At 55.8% G+C, this 18,289-nt stretch overlaps 8 protein-coding genes across 8 annotated transcripts; 5 read left to right on the top strand and 3 right to left on the bottom strand.

The window, feature by feature from the left end:
• Positions 1–99: 99 nt before the first annotated feature.
• Positions 100–312, top strand: PG985_011504 (uncharacterized protein; the record flags this gene model as incomplete). Its single annotated transcript, XM_066831271.1, has 1 exon — positions 100–312. One exon carries the CDS (start codon positions 100–102, stop codon positions 310–312), a length of 213 nt encoding a protein of 70 aa, XP_066679321.1.
• Positions 313–565: 253 nt separating this feature from the next.
• PG985_011505 (phosphatidylserine decarboxylase-domain-containing protein) lies at positions 566–1,843 on the bottom strand (the record flags this gene model as incomplete). The annotated part of the gene is made up of 3 exons (XM_066831272.1): positions 566–1,420; positions 1,482–1,519; positions 1,582–1,843. 3 exons carry the CDS (start codon positions 1,841–1,843, stop codon positions 566–568), a joined length of 1,155 nt encoding a protein of 384 aa, XP_066679322.1.
• A 711-nt stretch (positions 1,844–2,554) lies between these two features.
• Positions 2,555–3,052, bottom strand: PG985_011506 (uncharacterized protein; the record flags this gene model as incomplete). The annotated part of the gene is made up of 1 exon (XM_066831273.1): positions 2,555–3,052. One exon carries the CDS (start codon positions 3,050–3,052, stop codon positions 2,555–2,557), a length of 498 nt encoding a protein of 165 aa, XP_066679323.1.
• A 646-nt stretch (positions 3,053–3,698) lies between these two features.
• Positions 3,699–4,791, bottom strand: PG985_011507 (uncharacterized protein; the record flags this gene model as incomplete). Its single annotated transcript, XM_066831274.1, has 2 exons — positions 3,699–4,043; positions 4,357–4,791. 2 exons carry the CDS (start codon positions 4,789–4,791, stop codon positions 3,699–3,701), a joined length of 780 nt encoding a protein of 259 aa, XP_066679324.1.
• Positions 4,792–6,246: 1,455 nt separating this feature from the next.
• On the top strand, positions 6,247–7,149 carry PG985_011508 (uncharacterized protein; the record flags this gene model as incomplete). Its single annotated transcript, XM_066831275.1, has 1 exon — positions 6,247–7,149. The coding sequence occupies one exon, from the start codon at positions 6,247–6,249 to the stop codon at positions 7,147–7,149; it is 903 nt and encodes a 300-aa protein (XP_066679325.1).
• Positions 7,150–9,703: 2,554 nt separating this feature from the next.
• Positions 9,704–10,861, top strand: PG985_011509 (uncharacterized protein; the record flags this gene model as incomplete). The annotated part of the gene is made up of 1 exon (XM_066831276.1): positions 9,704–10,861. The coding sequence occupies one exon, from the start codon at positions 9,704–9,706 to the stop codon at positions 10,859–10,861; it is 1,158 nt and encodes a 385-aa protein (XP_066679326.1).
• Positions 10,862–11,537: 676 nt separating this feature from the next.
• PG985_011510 (UPF0659 protein) lies at positions 11,538–12,476 on the top strand (the record flags this gene model as incomplete). The annotated part of the gene is made up of 3 exons (XM_066831277.1): positions 11,538–11,796; positions 11,887–11,915; positions 11,976–12,476. The coding sequence occupies 3 exons, from the start codon at positions 11,538–11,540 to the stop codon at positions 12,474–12,476; spliced, it is 789 nt and encodes a 262-aa protein (XP_066679327.1).
• Positions 12,477–16,981: 4,505 nt separating this feature from the next.
• On the top strand, positions 16,982–18,127 carry PG985_011511 (uncharacterized protein; the record flags this gene model as incomplete). Its single annotated transcript, XM_066831278.1, has 2 exons — positions 16,982–17,172; positions 17,266–18,127. The coding sequence occupies 2 exons, from the start codon at positions 16,982–16,984 to the stop codon at positions 18,125–18,127; spliced, it is 1,053 nt and encodes a 350-aa protein (XP_066679328.1).
• Positions 18,128–18,289: the final 162 nt, after the last annotated feature.

Below are 18,289 nucleotides of genomic sequence, written 5' to 3' on the forward strand. Positions count from 1 at the left end.
GCTGGCAATGCGGGCGTTCTCTATCTTCGGAAAGTCCTATAAGGAGACACCGGCCTAGTAAGCCATTTGCTTCCTATGCTACACTACGTATCCGTTACCATGACCACCACCGTCGTCGTCCCCCTCCTACCATCGGAGGAAATGTGCTGGAATCTCGTGTTCCAGTATGTAAAGACGTTCTTTGAGCGTCTGGGCGCCCTGTCTGGAGCGATATGGACAATATACAAGGTGCAACCAGTGCCGGCGGCTCGTCCCGGGTTCGCCACCAAGGTACGCACGCAATTCGCTTGGGACAACTTTCTCGGGTGCTAATGTGAGGTTACCATAGCAAGTGACAAGCACTAGGGTGGACTGTAGTCATAAGTTTCTATCGTGGTAATCGCTTTTCTGTATCGAGTAGGTGGTATGACAGGTATCTGGAACAACTGGAATAACTGGTCATTGGAATAACCGGAATAGCTAGAATAGTCAAATCACGATAATGCTATGTTATCCAGCCTCCCATTTCCTTCGTCTCGATACGTATTTACAGGCCTTGATATTCATTTTCGCAGTGTCACTCCTCCTAAAGTGAAGCCCCTATCCTCCAGCCGACCCGGACCAGCGTCTCGCAGTTCTGTTCGGTGCTATTCCTGACCAGGTCCTGGTCCAGGTCGAGGTCGCCCCGGGGGTGTAGCGTGACGACGGTGCTGCCCCCGTATTGGAACTTGCCGACGCACTGGCCGCGGCGCATCGGCGCGCCTGGCTGCCCAAGGCCGTCGACGTAGATGATGCTGCCGACCAGCATGGCGCCGATGGCGATGATGGCCACGGGCCGGCCTGTGCCCGTCTGCTCCACCATCATGACGCTGCGCCGGTTCTCGCAGAAGACGTCTAGCGTGCCGCTCTGGTTGATGGCCTGCGGATTGACAGTATAGTACGTCCCCGGGATCTCTTCGACGGACCGGACGGTTCCGTCGACGGGCGCATGCCAGCGGTGGTAGTCCTGCGGCGCGAGGCGGTGGATGGCGATGCTGCCGCCCTCGAACAGCCGGGCCTTCTCCTTGTCGCCACCGAGGAGCCGCTCGACGGTGAAGCCGGAGCCCTTGATCCAGTACTGGGTCGCCAGGTCGACGGTGGGGAAGACGGACAGGCGGCAGTCGGCGACCGAGGACACGACACGGGGGTTGCCGGGCTCCGCGACGGGCCGGGCGTCCTCGCGGATGGCCCGCGAGAAGAAGGCGTTGAAGTTGGGGTACTTGGCCGGGTCGGGCTCGACGAGCTGCGCCAGCGTGTCCTCGAGGGCGAAGGACTTGATGAAGGGCGCGATGTGGTCGCGCGACTCGGGCAGGTCATACGCGTCGCCCATTTTGCGGCTCTCCTTCTCCAGGTACTTCTCTGTGCGCTTCCAGTGCAGGAACTTGGCCTGCTGGGAGCCGTACTGTGGTTTGCGGTTAGTGACAAGTGGGCATGGGTGAGAGATGAACTCAATCAATACTTACGAAAAGCAGGTGCATGCCCAGACGCACGTAAATGCTCACTGCAATCCAGAGTTAGCACAGGAGACACATTGTGAAGTAATACAGAGACGCTCAAACGCACTGGCTTCCCATGACTTCTCGCCCGTTTCGCGGTCGATGACGTAGTTGCCCAGGTGGTAGCCATTCTCCAGCTCGTGCATGTTGATATGGTGCGGCAGGTACTTTTTGATCCAGCTGTGCGTCTCGGGCGTCTCGGCATTGCCGTGGATGTGTTCCAGTGACGAGTCGTTGTGGTTGTTCGCGGCGGCATCGGTCAGGTCGCCTAGTGCTTTCTGGCTGTGGTGAGCATCGTCGTGGACGAGTTCCTGTATTTTCTCCGCCATCGCGAATCCTTGCTAAGTCTCTAGTAGAAGGGGAAAGAAAAACAATTAAAACAGTCTGAATAAGCTCCGATGATCTGAAGGAAAGTGAATCGGACGACGAGGTCGCGACGGGAAGCCATGTTGTTTTGGGTCTACGGTGTCCGGCCTCTTGCACGGGCAGATGAACTACGTCACGACGGGAACCTGCTTTGCTGAGTGAGCTAAAACCAGAAGTCGGCCGTCCAGAGCTGAAAAAGTCTCCAGTATATCTGACAGATTCCGAGCTAGAAGTAAACTAAAACTTCCAAGCTGAGGAGTCGTGTTTAGCTACCGGTAGGAAACGCGTGGACACCACGATGGAGTTGTACAATTTGCATCATGCACCCGGGTTTTTTAGTGGGCAGTCCGCCGATTCTCCAGTGGCCAGTAGCGCTACCGCGGGGACGGTTAGGGGGTGGGGATAGGCATTGATTAGCGCTTGACCCCTGCCAAGCTTCTGCCCTCTATCGCCGATGAAACTTGGCTGGTGGGCAGAATAGGTAAGCTATGACGAAAGCATTTACAACCTCTCCCGAGGAAATAGGCAACATGCGAATATGAATATGGTAGAACAGTCACGACCTTTCAGTGCCTGATGCCGACCGCGCCATAGATGTGCACATAGCTCCTAGCCCCAATGCAACATCCATAGCTCGTCCAGCCCACCTCCGTCTTCAACTTCTCAGCGTCCTCCTACTCGCAAAAAGGCAGCGCCTGTCGGCAGGCGACCTCGACTGTGCGGTTCCCCACTGCGTCATTGGAAACTACCGCGCGACGATTATCAAATGCCCCTTGATAGGTAAAGGATTGGTACATCTCCTCTCCCTCCATTTTCTCGGCAGTCACGAAGACGGTGACAATAGAACCGGGCTCAATAGATTGGTACGAGACGCCGAAATCGAAATCCAGCATTCCCTCCCAGTCGTCGGGAATGTTGTCGGGTCTGCCCTTGGCCTTGTCCTCGTGCGTGCGGCCGTCCCGGCCGGTGTATTCGATCCGCGCGTGATGGTCGCCTCCGAGGTTGGGGTGGCAAGCATGGGGGCCGCCGCGGTCCATGCTCACGGTCAAGTACGTGGTGGCAGGGTCGGCTACCGGGGGGGCATAGCACCTCGCACTCTGCCATGGAACGATCATGCCATCGTAGCAAGCCCCGTAATCAGGAAGGTCCGGTTTAGAGCCCTGATTTCCCATGTTGCTGAGCGTTGCGTCTTGGTGTGCAAATGATTGGTGTACTGGGCTGGGAGAGTGTATGTCCCAGGATGACTATCGACAACCATGTGGAAAAGGGATGATGAAGAAGAACTGTATGCCATTCAGTCCTTCGTGAAAACCTACCGGTTTGGGTTATCCCAACAGCTTGTGTTTTCTAGAGCATACAATTCGCTCATTCCTGTGCAATTGCTCTGTTCATGTTAGTCAGTTGATGGGTGTGGAGGTAATATACTACAGCGCCGTTGCAAGACTCTGGCTTTTCTACAGTGGCGGAGAGCATGTTGAGCAAGTTACGAAACTTCTTAGAATGTTTCGTGTAAGCCGCAAGGGTGTTCAGGCCGGGCCTTTATGTTTCTCAATTACCGGAGCACGGTTTTCGTCAGAAAGTGATCTAGTTCATCATCATATGACTCCCGGAAGCTGATTCAACGACGACACCAAGTCCTGTTCCCGGATGATAGTAATATATACCTGGGAACCGAGGTAGCAAGGAATAACCACCTGGGTTTGCTCCTGACATATCAATAACAGCAACGTAAAGTGTTCGGCTAAATGACCATTCTTAATGGCTAGGTTAGCTACAACAGCCCCTATTTATCCGGCCCTCTCCCAGTGAGCCACCGGCCTACAAGCGGATCGCCGTCTGGGCCGAGTCGCGGTAGCTCAGGACGGCCTGGTCCATGCTCCGCTTCAGCCAGCACCAGTTCAGATCCGTGCCCTGGGGCCCCGCGTCGTACCAGACGACGCCCGCGCAGTGGCTGCCACCAACGTACCCGGAGCAGAGGGCGAGACAGTGGCCCATGGTCTCGGCCTTTTGCGGCTGGATGTCGTTGCCGTCGTACGACACGCCGCAGATGCGCCGGTACTGTGTGCCGCCGCCTTCGTCTGCCGGGGTCGTGTAGACGGTGTTGTTGGCGCCTGGGCAGGTTGGCGCGGTGTCTGAGACGGTTGGGGCTGGGACGGTGGAGGCCTGTTTCCGACGAAGGTCAGCATGGAAGGAGAGACAGTGATGGCCGGCGGGAAGTCTACTGTAGACATATGGATTAGGGGGCGACACCAAGGTGTCAATCACATACCGTCGGTACAGAGGATGCACTATCAGATTCTCTGCATGGCATATCATCAAGTCAGCCATCGCGAAAGCACCCGATCACCATTGAGTGGGCACGCCAATTGGGAAGTCAAGAGTCGACTCACGCGCTTGGTCTCCCCCCTGATGACTCCCCGAGACGTTTATTCCGCATCGACAACCCTAGCCCTAATCCCAGGCCCAGCGCCGTGACCAAGGCCAGCAGCACGGCGACCCCGAGGATGCCAATCCACCGCCGGCGTCTCTTATTCCCCTCATCCTTCTCACCGCCGGCATGCTGGACCACTGTCTTTCCCTGCTCGGTTTCCTTGTCCCACGGAATCATTCCGGCCCAGTGCTGCTGGGGTCGCGGCGGCGGTGCGGCTGCGAGCCCCGATTTCGACTCCGAATCCGACCCTAATCCCGGAGGCATCTTCGGTTCAGCTGGCATTGCCGCCTCGAGCCCGCTCGCTATCGAGTCTCGACGGGTCGGTGGCGGTTGTGCGACGATGTGCGGTTCAGAGGCAATCTGGAGGCCCGAGGCGCTGACTCTTGTCTCAGTTACACTGACGGGCTGTTCGCGCGGTTCTCCGTGGACCGTCGCATTTGCGCTTGCTTCGCCCGTGGCGTCGCGCGGCTCAAATACCATGATGGCTGCTGGTAAGGGGAAGAAGAGGAGGAATTCGGGACTGACTTTTGCTTGCTACCTACGGGGGAGAACCCTCCACGGAATTGTTTCATATCCTCATTCTGCCATGCCTTACGTGCATTTGTCGGTGAGGTTTCCACGGTGAGGGCAAGACATCGCGACACCTTACATTCCTGTCCGAAATCACGCGCGAAAAGCCGTGGTACTCACTGTTTCACCCAGATAACCAATCCAGATAGGGATGATGTGTTTGTGCCCGTTCGAAACTGGCACTCCAACGGTCGCGCTCCCTTGCATACGAACATGCGGAACACGCGACCGAGTGCGCCACGAATTTGATCTCGCACATGCATTCGCAAGTTTTATCAGTATTTGGCTTAGCTGGCCGTTGACTCTTCAGCGGCCAGCCGTCCCATCCCGGGATCCTAGGTAGATGTATCAAGAAGTTCCGTTGACAAGAACCCGGGCTCAGCCGTTCAAACACAGCAGTTCGATGCGTTGCCAAGGCTCGTGTGATACTCCAATTGGGACTCAAAGACATATCTCAAGTGAGTAATTAGATTATGTGTCCATCATGACATTCAAGGCCCGTCATGTCAAGGCTGAGCGTTTTGGACAATTAGCACTTGGTCTCTGGTAGCTCTACCAATGTTCCTGGTGTCCGATTGCCATGTGGGGAGGCGCTCACGCTGACGAGCCAATAGCGCAGTGTCGGACTGCAAACCGAAGCCGCCCGAGGGGGATTTGAGGTAGATTAATAATCGAGAGATTGAGGCATATGGATTCGCGATCATGGACTTTGTCGGTCTCTCATTACATAGGAGAGAATTGACACGGGGCCGCAAATGAGGTCAGTCACATCACGCAAGGGTCCATTCTTAATTGGGGCTCATCCTCAAAGGGAAGGCGGACGGCGCTCAGATTGGTCAACCAGAGAGAGGCCGAGTTTGGGCGCGATCCCGATAGACCGGGTGGCTTGCTCCTGGGATTACTACCAGGTGCCATTCCAGGTCCGCCTCAAACCGTCTCAGCTCAGATCAGCGGCGCATCTGAATCCCCAAGAAACGAACAACGTCGCACACAACATCTTACTGGCGAAGGAAAACACGCATGCTGCCATCATGCTTACACCACCATCAACAGGTTGGGCGTGCGGGCCGGCGAGATCCGCCTCGACGTGATTGGGAGCCGGTTTATCCGCCGTTGGCTGCGCCAGAACCAACAGCATTCCCTGATTGGGATGAGGTTGGCCCCCCAAACGACGCCCAACGTCATCTTAGATGACTGATGGGCTCCCAAAGGTCTCGCAATGATAGCCGCCGACCGTCTGGAGAAGCCATCGATAGATGTTGTCTTTGGCGACGAAGAAGTCCTCCTCCTATGTCAAGGCCAGCTTGTGATCCGACTAGTGGCTGACATCGTCATTGAGCCCGAGAGACACCAGAACACGACAACATGGCATCAACGGCCATGGCGAGATTCGTGGGCACCACCGAGCTCATGGAGCAGGTGTTCCTCCAGAGCGACCAGCAGACCCTCCTGACGTCCCTCCAGCGGGTGTGCTGCCGCTGGCACGACATCATCAGGGAATCGCCCGCTCTGCAGATCTACCTCTTCCTCAAGCCCGCCCCAGCACGCGAGGGCCTGGAGCCGATCCTGAACCCGCTCCTGGTCACCAAGTTCCCTTATTTTTTCACCCGTGTCCAGCACCAGCAGCAAACCGACGTCGACACCGATGACCCCGCTGGGCCCGACGATAACGACGCCAGCACCGCCTTCTACAGCCAGGAGCAGTTCCACCGCCTCCCCCTCGCGTCAGACCCGGAGCCCTACCTACGCCCCGACGCCAGCTGGCGGGCGATGCACGTGCGGCAACCACCCCTGGAGGGGCTGGGCGTGGCGCTGCCCATGGTGCGGTACTCGCAGCGGCACGTCCAAGACGTGACGATGGGTCTGCTGTACGACTACGTGCTGGGCGCGCTGCTGTCGTCAGCGCCGCCGCCGACGCAGCGCCCGCGGGGACGACGCGAGACGCGGCAGGAGTGGCGCATGGTCTGGGGCCGCGTTGACGGGCTCGACCCGCGCATGGAGCTCTGGGGCGACTACTACGAGGGGATCCGGCGGCAGCTCGAGACCGAGGTTGATGCGGTTTTGATATTGCGCTCGCGGGGAGGCGACGGTGGCGGCGCTATCCAGCAGCAAGGGGGGGAGAATGAAGACGAAGAAGAAGAAGGCGAGCGCGAGGAGGACGAGGCTGGGGACAACAGCAGGTCGCTTGACCGGCTGGCGCATCCGGACAGCCCCATGTCGAGGTCAGCAACTCACAGGGTACGAGCAGCCACGGGCGCGCGGGCGTGAGTAGCAATCGGGGGCTCCGAGTGAGAGTGATGAAGGCGGAACCGATCATGGAGACTGCTGTAATTAATTCAAGTAGGCATATTTCTTCCGTTGGCTATGATACCAAGACTGGTTGGTGCTATGCAGGCTGCGGATGTAGTAAGCAGGACACCAATAGCTTGAACAACTTGGGGGAGGTTCTGTTTCTCTTCCATGGAGTTGCTCTTGATGTTGACGCGTCTTCATTGGGCCAAGGTAGCATCCAACCCCATGTCGGCCGACAGCACGCCCGTTCCCGTCCGTCGACGGACGCTGTGTGGTACAGCTCCTCTCGATGATCTTGATCAGCTCTCTGCAATACCGAAATGGGGGTGGATGTGATCCATCTTGCTCCGCCGGGGGGCAAGCAGCGCAAAAGACCGGATGTAGAGACAGCCGAGATGAACCAGGGCAGCGCCCAAGGGAAATCGTGAACCACTTTTTGTTTTCCACGAGTCGTTCAATTGATGCGCGCCATTGACGTGTACCGACTGCATGGCTCAAGTGCCAGTGTTGGTCAGTTGCCGAGTGCGGCTCTGAACTTGTGCTTGGCAAAAAGACACGTCGATCTCGTCCGACCTTTTTGGCGCTACTTTCATGTCATTGTGTGATCAGCGAGCGACGAACCGGATGTGCAACAAGGTCGACCGAAGCCTTGGGACAAAGATCAGAGCGAGCATGTTGGTATTTCGCGAAAAAGAAGGGACGAAGATCTCCCATATGCAACATATGGTTGTTTGGCTCAGACGGGAGACTGAAGCTGACTGGAAACTGCCATGATGCCATCGCGGTAAGAACCGCCTGATGTCAGTTACATGCACGTCATGCGCAATGTCTCTGAAGCCACAGCGACCTGATCGCCGCTGATAACCAGTATAGCCAACAAAGGCACGCGCGCGTACAGCACCTATGTTCATTCGAAGCGCATGGCGGCTGGGAAGAAAAACAGAACGCCTCGCAGTGCGACAGAATGCACCGGCCAGCGATCAAACCGGTTCTGTCTCGAAACAGTTTTGAGACTGTTTGCCCCCCTTGCCTTTTTTGCGGACATGGGGTTGCAATGCTTGGCCAAAAGTCAATTTGCCAGAAGGTCTGGCCCCTGCAGCGTCAGAGCTCAGAAGGGTTTAGAGGGGCCCTCTAGGCCTGAACCGGCTCGAACCAGGGATCTACTACGGCCAAACCGGTGCTGAGCAGGGGCTGCCAACAGGGGGGTGCTTAACCTTGGATCTAAGGTTGTTCTTGTTCAGTGGCTCAGCTCAGAGGCTCCTCAGGGCGCCCGCCCGCCTAAAATCAAAATTCAACGACCGTCCAAAGTAACCCGGCAGCACAGCTGCTCGGTTAGGGCCGACGACCATCGCTACGAAATTCCCAACGCGACCTGCTTGCTACAACCAACCCCGATAAACGTTTTGTTCTGATCTTCGCGTCGTCAATTGTTCCCTCCACGCTGGCTTGGCAGGCAATTGACAGCAGATCAATTTTCCATGCATGTATCTGATCTCGTCTTATCTTGACCACGGCCGAGCTATCTACAGTAAGTGAGAGTGCATCTGGCTGTGGCCAGCGGAGAGTCGGGACATGCGCATTGTGATTCTCATCTGACACGGTTCGGCTTCTCCCATCCAATCCACTCAACATACGAGATCACGACAAGATGCTCACTGGAAGCACAGAACCACGCCAGATACTTTTTTGGAAGCTGTATACGTACATGGTGATGCTGTGCTGCAGGTTGCTTCTCGACATTCTGCAGACAGGCTCGTGTATCAGATCCCTGCACGTCTATCTCGGCCCAGACAAACTAACATCATCCCCACCCACCCTGAACGCACTAGCCATGCGGCTGTCTTTCCTGTCTAGGCCCATCAAGGAGTCGCTTATGGGGAGGATTGTTTCTATCCCCTCGCTTCACTGCCGAAGATTCAGCTTTGCCTCGGGCGCTTGGAGCACATTGAACCAAATAATGCCGTCGCAATTTCGACAACAGCTGAGTTCTCCCCCGGAACACCCAAGGTCCGCCTGCTTCCACCCCCAATGGCACGGTCATTTGGGGCCTTTCCCTGGGTTTGGCATCGGACGGAGTCCACTCCTATATCGTAATTCAGCCGCCGCCGGGGCCGTCTGATTGCGACCACCAGGTATGATCGCCATCAGGAGGTGATGATCCAGGACTCGTAAACGGAGCCGCCTGGTCGATGTGGTGTGGTCCAGACCATGCTATCCCAGCCGCAACTCCTCCCCCGGTTGTTTCCTGCGTATATAAACATCTCATGGCATCCTCTCTCATGATGGCTTCTCTTCTTGCCCTTCCTCATCAAGCATCAGTTTCTTTCTTTGACACATTCAGTTCTTTCCCCAGTTCTGTGAACTCCCTTTCGTTCGTAACATTCTTTCCATACCATTCTTTTTGACATACCGCTCGGCCGGCATACTATCTTTTACAACACAATCAAGATCTAATCTTGATTCTTTCAACCTAGCCCTTTCATCGAAAAGACTGTTTGCTTGCAAAACTTCTTTTTAAACTTCCGTCATCATGTATACCAAAGCTGCTGCTCTTGCCATCCTGCTGGCCGTCGCCGAGGCCCGTTTCGGCCAGGAAGGCGCGGTCCAGAACGCCATCCAGGGCCTGAGCTCCTTCGGCAATCCGGGCGCGGCCGGTACCCTCGCGGGACAGACCCCGAGCGTGCTGCTCGCCGCGGCCGATCCCTGCGCCAAGCTCGAGCTGGCCGACAAGATCGTGTCGGAGCTGGGCAACGACCCCGAGGTCATCAAGGGCGCCGCCGAGCTGGTGGCGGCCGAGCAGAACTTCAACCCCTTCAACGTCAAGGTGCCCAACATCTGCGCCGACGCCAGCCTGCCCGCCACCGCCGAGCTCCGCGGCATCACCTCCAAGGTCGACCCGGACGTCGACGGCGCCGACCAGGCGAACCGGGACGCCGAGACCTCGCTGACCACCCCCTTCGATGCGTCCGGGAAGTCGGTCGCCGACATCATGAAGGCCAACGGCTTCACCAACTTTGCTACCAAGGGCGGTGCCGCCGCGGGTGGCAACGCTGGAGGCAACGCCGGCAACCAGAACAACAACAACTCTGGCAACAACAACCAGAACAACAACGGTAACGCTGCCACCACCAGCGCTACCCGAAGCAGTGGCGGCGCGACCGCTACCTCCACTAGCTCTGCCGCCGCCACCTCTACCTCGGCTGCCGCTAACAACGGCAACAACAACAACAACAACTCTGGAAACAACAACAACCAGAACAACGCCGGTGGCGCCGCCTCGGGCAAGGGCGCCGTGACGAACGACGTCACAGGCAACTTCCCCGGCTTCCAGGAGTCCTCCCTGGGCCTGGACTTCGGCACCTGCGTGCCCACGGTCAAGTTTGAGGAGTCGCTCAACGGCCGCAAGGCGGGCGAGTCGACCTTCCAGGCCCAGGACCCGGCCGTCAACAAGGGCCAGAACGAGGCGCTGAACCCCAACATCATCTTCACCCGCGTGTGCGACCAGCTGAACAACGTCTGCGGCGCCGCCAAGGACGCCGTCGCCGCCTGCAAGGCCGCCCAGAAGAAGCTCGGCACCGGTCCCAAGGACGCCACCACCGCCGACGCCTGGAACGCGGAGCTCGGGTTTGCGGGCGTCAGCATCAACCCCGACAACGCTCCCAAGGCTGGTCTCGTTGGCCACACCTAAGCGTGTTGTCTTGGGTTACATTGTCTGTTGAGCGTAGAGGGGGGTTTGTTGCATTCGTGAGGGCCGCTTGGCATTAGTAGGGGGTTACATTTTGGTATAATCAATATAATCACATGAACGGACAACTGCTTTTTGACTTCTATCCCATTGTTATGAGATCGTCTTATCCCGTGTCACACCATTCTGGTTCCTGTGTTAGTTCTTAAGTCCGACAGACTCATAAGTCCGATGGGGCCCAGAGAGTCCCGCGTTCGCTCGGATGCCCCGGCCCCGTCCCATCGCATTTTGACGCAGACACGGCAAGCTCCGGTCAGAAAACGTAACGAAGGTATTGCACCAGGGCAACAATCCCTGGAGTTTTGAAGGTTGATGAATTATTAGAGTTTCAAGCAACAGGTTGAAGTTGTCAAATCCTCGCTCGACGGGACCGCATCTCCAAGTGACGTCACCGAGCGGAGCTGCCCTGACTAATGCGTGTCCAGCGCGGTTCTCGCTATATATATCCCCAACCGCGGTGGGGTATCTAGCTGCTAATCAATGAGATGTCCAATCTATTCCAAAGACTTACCTGAACCTTATAAGTAAAGTCCATCTGCTCTTGATATTCTGATACCATAACCATCCTCTACTCTAAGTCACACGCCATAAGTCAACATCACATAACATCATCACCACCATGACTGCCCCCCACGTCCTCCTGCTCGGCGGCAGCGGCAAGATCGCCCAGCTCATGACGCCCATGCTGCTGCAGCGATCGTGGTCCGTCACCAGCGTGATCCGCAACCCGGAGCAGGTGGCCGGCCTCGAGAAGCTAGGCGAGGGCCAGAAGGGCAAGCTGAACGTGCTCGTCCGCAGCGTCGAGGACGTCAAGAGCGAGGCCCAGGCCCAGAGCATCCTGGACGAGGTGAAGCCGTCTTATGTTGTGTGGAGCGCTGGTATGTTGTCCACTCCTACAGTTCAGGACGGAGTCGACGGGAAACCTAGAGATGAACGGAAAAGGCTAACTACTGTGTGTTTACTGTCAGGCGCTGGTGGAAAGGGCCCCCCTGAGCGGGTAAATCATCTACGGGACAGATGGGAAACATTCAGAAAACGAATCTAACGCAATCAACAGACATTCGCCGTAGACCGCGACGCCGCCACCTACTTCATCCGCGCCTCGGCGGCGACGCCCAGCATCACCAGGTTCGTCATGATCTCCTTCCTGGGCTCGCGCCGCGCCGACGCCCCCTGGTGGACCGCGGAGATGAAGCAGCAGCAGCAGCAGATGAAGGAGGGCCCCCTGGCCCGGTACTACGAGGCCAAGATCGCGGCGGACCAGGTCCTGTACGAGGCGGGCAAGAAGCGCGGGGACGGGTTCGCCGCCATCTGTCTGCGGCCCGGCACCCTGGGCGAGACCCCCGTGGGCAAGGTGTCGTTGGGCAAGACGGACAAGTACGGCGGGGTGAAGGCGAGCCGGGCTTCGGTCGCGCACTTGACGGCGCTGCTGTTGGAGAAGGAGGGGGTGAAGAGTTGTTGGTTGGATATGCTAGATGGGGAGGAGGATCCGGCGGCGGCGGTGGACCGGTGTGTGAAGGAAGGGGTGGACTGCGCCGTGGGGGAGCCGTTCTACTGAAGCAGAATAGACCATATATAACAAGCTGCCGTAGGAATACACCAACATGACTGGAATGATAGGCATTCAGTAGACCTGCTAGTTCTTCAGGAGTCTTGGCCAGTCCATTCTTCCAGGGGCCTGAAAATTCCATTATTGGACGTTTGCATCTGGCAGTTCAATGCAACAGTGAACAGGCATTGATACGAAATGTTGAGTCTCGCGGAGTGGGCGTGAACCTGCATATTGAGGGGCTGTGTGAGGCGTTCTGATTCGCCTGCGTAGAAAATTCGCCCAAGTTGGCAAAGCGCCTGCAAATCAGGTGGCCATGCAAGATACAACACATTGGAGGCGGGGAGGGATCCCACCCTTTCTCGGCGGTTTTCGCAGTTTGAAATATCTTGCTGTCATGGTTCTATGCCACTTCAGATGACCTCTCATTTTGGTTCCAACTTTTGATCCTCGACTTAAACTTGGTCAACTCAGCGACTTTTGCGAACATGGAACCATTGACAGCGTTAGGAGTTGCGGCAAATGTTGCCCAATTCCTTGGCTACGGAATCAACCTCATCGCAACAACAAAAGAGATATACAAGTCCAGCTCAGGGTCCACAAGCGAGGTCGAAACTATGGATACCATTTACGGCAGGCTTGGGCATCTGGGCTTCCACCTCCAACTATCTTCCCAGTTCCCTCGAAGTACCGACAAAGACGTTGCAGTAATCGAGCAGGCGATCCGTGACATTGCCCGAGATTGTCAGAATGACTGCGACAGCTTACTAGAGGTTACCAACCAGCTCAAGCGAGGCAATGGACATCGAAGTTGCCATCGCTCTTTCAAGATAGCCCTGAAGACTACATGGAAAAGCAACGAAATTAACGAACTTGAGAAAAGGCTTCAAAGAGCTCAACAGACCTTGACGCTGCACGTGTGCTCATTGACATCGTGGGTTTAGCCTTTTATATACACAGTGCTATATCTCAGCTGCTAACAAGTGTTGAAGTGTTCGGCAACGCAGTTTTGATGCTCAACTTGAAGGCCTGAGGGCTGGCATTTCGAGCCTCGGCATACGTCAATCAGAGAAGCTGGCCAACATTCAAAACCGAGTCAAGGAATTGGAGAAGGCCGTACAGCAAGCCGGGTCGACTGGGCAAGACACGGGTCTGCTACCTACCAACATCACATGCCTAGAGGCTGAAATGGCCCGCCTATCAGTGGCTGGAGCCGCAACCGAGAAAGAGCATGCTATTATCAAGACGCTCAATTTCGAAGCTCGTACCTTTCGCTATGGCGGCATCGCAGAGGCGCATGAAAAGACTTTTCAATGGATTTTTGAGGACTTCAGCACCATCAATCCTGAAAAGAAAACGTCCAACTACCTGGAATGGCTTCGACATGGGGACGGAATATTCTGGATTTCTGGCAAGCCGGGGGCTGGCAAATCTACCCTGATGAAGTTCATAAGTCAACATAAGAAGACAAAGGAGGCTTTGAGCACGTGGTCCCATGGGAAGCCTGTGATACTCGCAAGCCACTTTTTCTGGGCTGCCGGCACGTCGATGCAAAAGTCGAGGCAGGGCCTTCTCAGGACACTCCTGTTCGATATACTTCGACAACAACCAGGGCTTGTCAAGCAGCTGTGTCCCGAGCGCTGGGAGCAAAGCACAGAGCAGATAAGACTTGAAGATTGGGGTATTCCAGAGCTCAGTCGGATCTTGCAGCGTATCGGGCATCTCAAGAGCCTCGAGGCAAAGATGTGCTTTTTCGTCGATGGATTGGATGAATACGAAGGCGATCACGTCGAATTCTGCGAGACGATTCAGAAACTTTCAAGTTCGCCACACGTGAAGGTCTGCGCAGCCAGTCGGCCCTGGAACGCGTTCGAAGATTCCTTTGGAAGGGTTATTTCGCGCAAGATGTACATCCATGACCTTACTCGGAACGACATTTTGGCCTACACCCGCTCTCGGCTAGAATCCCATCCCAGATGGGCAGACGTCGTTGAAGCTCATGATGGAGACTCACTCATACGCCGGGTAGCTGATAAAGCAGCCGGTGTCTTCCTCTGGGTTTTTCTCGTTGCCCGCGACTTACGGTCCGGGATGACGGAACATGACGGCTTTCATGATTTGGGGCGTCGACTTCAGATGATACCAGACGATTTGGAAGAGTTCTTTATTCAAATACTCAACGGAGTGGATAGGTTCTACCAAAGAAAGATGGCAGAGATGCTATTGATCACGATTGCATCAACGTACCCAGATCCTCCCAGCATTTACAACTTTTACGAATTAGAATGCGAAGACATACAATACGCATACAAGGCCCCGTTCAAACCACTGACTTCGCATCAGCAAGCGGATATCCAGAAAACAACTGCACATCGACTCAATGCAATCACTCGAGGACTCCTTGAGATCAATCGTCGCTCTAACACTGTCGATTTCCTGCACCGCTCTGTCAAAGATTTCCTTGATACCGAGAGAATGATGGCGTACCTAAACCAGAGAGTCTGTACGACCTTCAATGCCCATCTTTCGCTCCTCAGAGCATGGGTTTATCAGATCAAGAAAACGGAAATTCCAGGAATCCCGGTCGACACGAACTCCATCCCGCTGGGTCAGGTAATCGCCTATACGAAGCTTGCAGACTCTCATACCGAGGCGCATCAGTTACTGGAACATCTCGACGACGGAATTCAAGCGATCTCGACAGGGGAGGCTGGGCAAAAAAGCCCCCAGATCCTAAGCATGCGACAGAAGGTCCTCGAACATATGCTGGTTGGATATATGAGCCACATCCGACCAAGAGTCCATGATTATTTCTCTGGCCTTTGGCGGCCAGCACTAACATACGTTCTGAATGCCATATGTTATAGCGCATACTGGGGGAGAATGAACGGGAGTGAACTCGCGGTCGTACGACTCCTCCTTGAAAATGGACATGACCCGAACGAGCCGTACCGCGACTGGTCAAATAGGCCCAGCACGCCATGGAGAGCCTTTCTCAACTCGATGGGCTATAGCTATGTACCCTCCAAGATCCTTCCGAGCGGCATTATTACTCTACTCCTCGAGTACGGTGCAGACCCCGATGCTACCCCTGCACAGGACGATTCTCCACCCGGAGACCCCGATGAGGACAACGGCATCTACACAGACCCTGTGTGGATACGCCACCCTGGTGGGCTCATGTTCCATGACGCTGACACTAAGGATATGAAGACAGAAGCCCTATTCGCGATGGCCTTGCTCGAAGCGGGCTGTCGTAGAAGAGGATCATACCCTATAGAGGAGGCCCATTCAGAAACAATGCGACTCCCAGAGTCGTCCTACATCTCGGATTGGAGGAGGAAAGCTATCCTCATACAACCACAGAGATCTGTCGACACCATACAAAGGGACCACATAGAAAGCCTGGACGAAATTTTCGCACATGAGCCGGTACATGCCCGTCACCATGAGTTCTGGGTAGCTATCAAGGCAAGGCTGCTATCTATAGCTAGACTGCGAGGATATGACACGGACCGGCGCTGGCCCAACGTTGAGCGAAACTTTGAACCCTTATCACCGTCATTCATAAAGTCTGTATCAGTGACAGAGAGAAAGAGCACGGAGCCCTTGGGCGCGGTGGCAAGGAGTCCCCAGTTGCAAAAACGGAAGCGAGAGAGCCAGAGTCCAGATGATGGAGTGAATCCAAAGCGGAAAATGCAGTGATGGGCTCGCCGAACAGGATGTCAGACGTGATTCACGATGGTATGATTCTTGGAGCATGTATTCTATATAAGAGCCTCTGATTACTTCAGCTGGACGTAGTGATCAACTTTGAATGGTGCTATTTTAGCTTCCCCGGTGTTAGGACGTCCATTAATTGGTTGTCTAGTTATCCCGTTTCTGATTATTCCATTTCCAGTCATCCAGTCATTCTATATCTAGTCCGGTTATTCCGTTGGGAGAATTTGTCAGTAGTAATAAGTGCCAACACTACCCACGTGGTGATCATTGGACTACAATCTATCCCACGAGAATACACTGCTGGCTTTATTTGGGTTTTCCAGGGTCATCTCTGGGTCCACTGGAGTTCAATTGCGTGCCAGTGCAACAAACGTGAATGCACGCGGTGTTCCTGTCGGGCTTGTTCACCTCACGGGCAACGGCTAGGCGAGCGAGAGCCGACCGGATTTACATAATGAAAATCGTGACCCATAATAGATAAGGTTAGCCTCGGATCTCCATACCACTTCCACCTGACGTGTCCGGCTTGGTATGTCTTGCGGGAGCTACAGCGCGTCGCTTGGACTTCCCTCATGGATAAAAATGTATGGCCGAGCGAGGTTGATATCGGGGATCGGGCGTCGCCCGGCTGCGAGGGCCATGAAGGCTACCCCGACAATCGGAGCTGGCTGTTGGCGGTTGGTAGCTAGACTCGACTACTTACTTATACACGCCGCCCCAACGACGGAAGGGTTTCGTATGCTAAAGTTTCATGTGAATCAAAACGCAAATTGAATTAAATAATCACGAAAATGTCTCATAAAGTCGAACTTCCAGAGCCTTTTGCAAGCATCCCGAGGGAGTCGTTCCTGTTCGGACCCTCTCCGATCCAATACCTGCCCCGCATTTCGGCAGAGCTCGGGGGCAAGGTCCAGGTCTACGCCAAGCGCGAGGACTGCAACTCGGGTCTCGCCTATGGAGGAAACAAGACCCGGAAGCTCGAGTAAGTGCAGCATCTCCCTCTGTGGATTCCAAGGATCTATGTCTCGCGAAATGGGAACCCGAGAAGTGTTCAATCGGCTAATGGCGGGACCAGATACCTAGCGGCCGACGCCCTGGCGCAGGGGGCCGATACCCTCGTCAGCATCGGCGGAGTGCAATCCAACCACACGCGGCAAGTCGCCGCCGTGTCGGCCAAGCTGGGTCTGCAGTGCGCCCTGGTGCAGGAGCACTGGGTCGAGTGGTCGGATCCGGGCTACGACAAGGTGGGCAACATCCAGCTGGCGCGGCTGATGGGCGCGGACTCGCGGCTAGACCCCTCTACATTCGGCATAGAGCACAAGGCCACGCTCCAAAAGCTAGAAGCCGAGCTGGCAGGCAAGGGTCGCAAGACGTACTACATCCCCGCGGGAGCATCGGACCACCCGCTAGGTGGCCTGGGTTTCGCGCGTTGGGCCTTTGAGGTCGCGGCCCAGGAGGCCGAGATGGGCGTCTTCTTCGACACTATCATCGTGTGCGCCGTCACGGGCTCCACCTTCGCCGGCATGGTCGCCGGCTTCAAGCTGGCCGAGAAGAAGTGCGGCGCCCGCCCGCGTCGCGTCATTGGCGTCGACGCCTCGGCCACCGTCAAACAGACGTTCGACCAGGTCCTGCGTATCGCCCAGACCACGGCCACCAAGATCGGCCTCGACGGTGAGAAGGACATCACGGCGGATGACATCATCCTCGACGACCGATATCACGGTGGTGTTTATGGCGTGCCCGACGAGCAGACCCTCGATGCGATCCGGTTCGGCGCCAAGACTGAAGCGTTCATCACGGACCCCGTGTACGAGGGCAAGAGTCTGGCGGGCATGATGGATATGATCCGCAAGGGCGAGCTGGCGGAGGGAAGCAATGTGCTGTACGCCCATCTGGGTGGTCAGCTGGCGCTCAATGCGTACTCGACGATTCAATAGCCATGAAGCAGTACATTAGCCTCTTTGGACAGGCGCATTTCAACCAAATACAATAATCCCTACTTGCCTAACGTGACAAGCATGACACTTGGCTTGGTTGGCTTACAGGCTTATGATGAAAGCTGTTTCGTGTTACTCCCATCGTGATAATAGCCACAGGGG

The sequence above is a fragment of the Apiospora marii genome (assembly GCF_038362585.1).
Source record: "Apiospora marii strain CBS 49790 chromosome Unknown utg000009l_segment0_segment0, whole genome shotgun sequence".
In the NCBI taxonomy this organism is placed as follows: Eukaryota; Fungi; Ascomycota; class Sordariomycetes; order Amphisphaeriales; family Apiosporaceae; genus Apiospora; species Apiospora marii.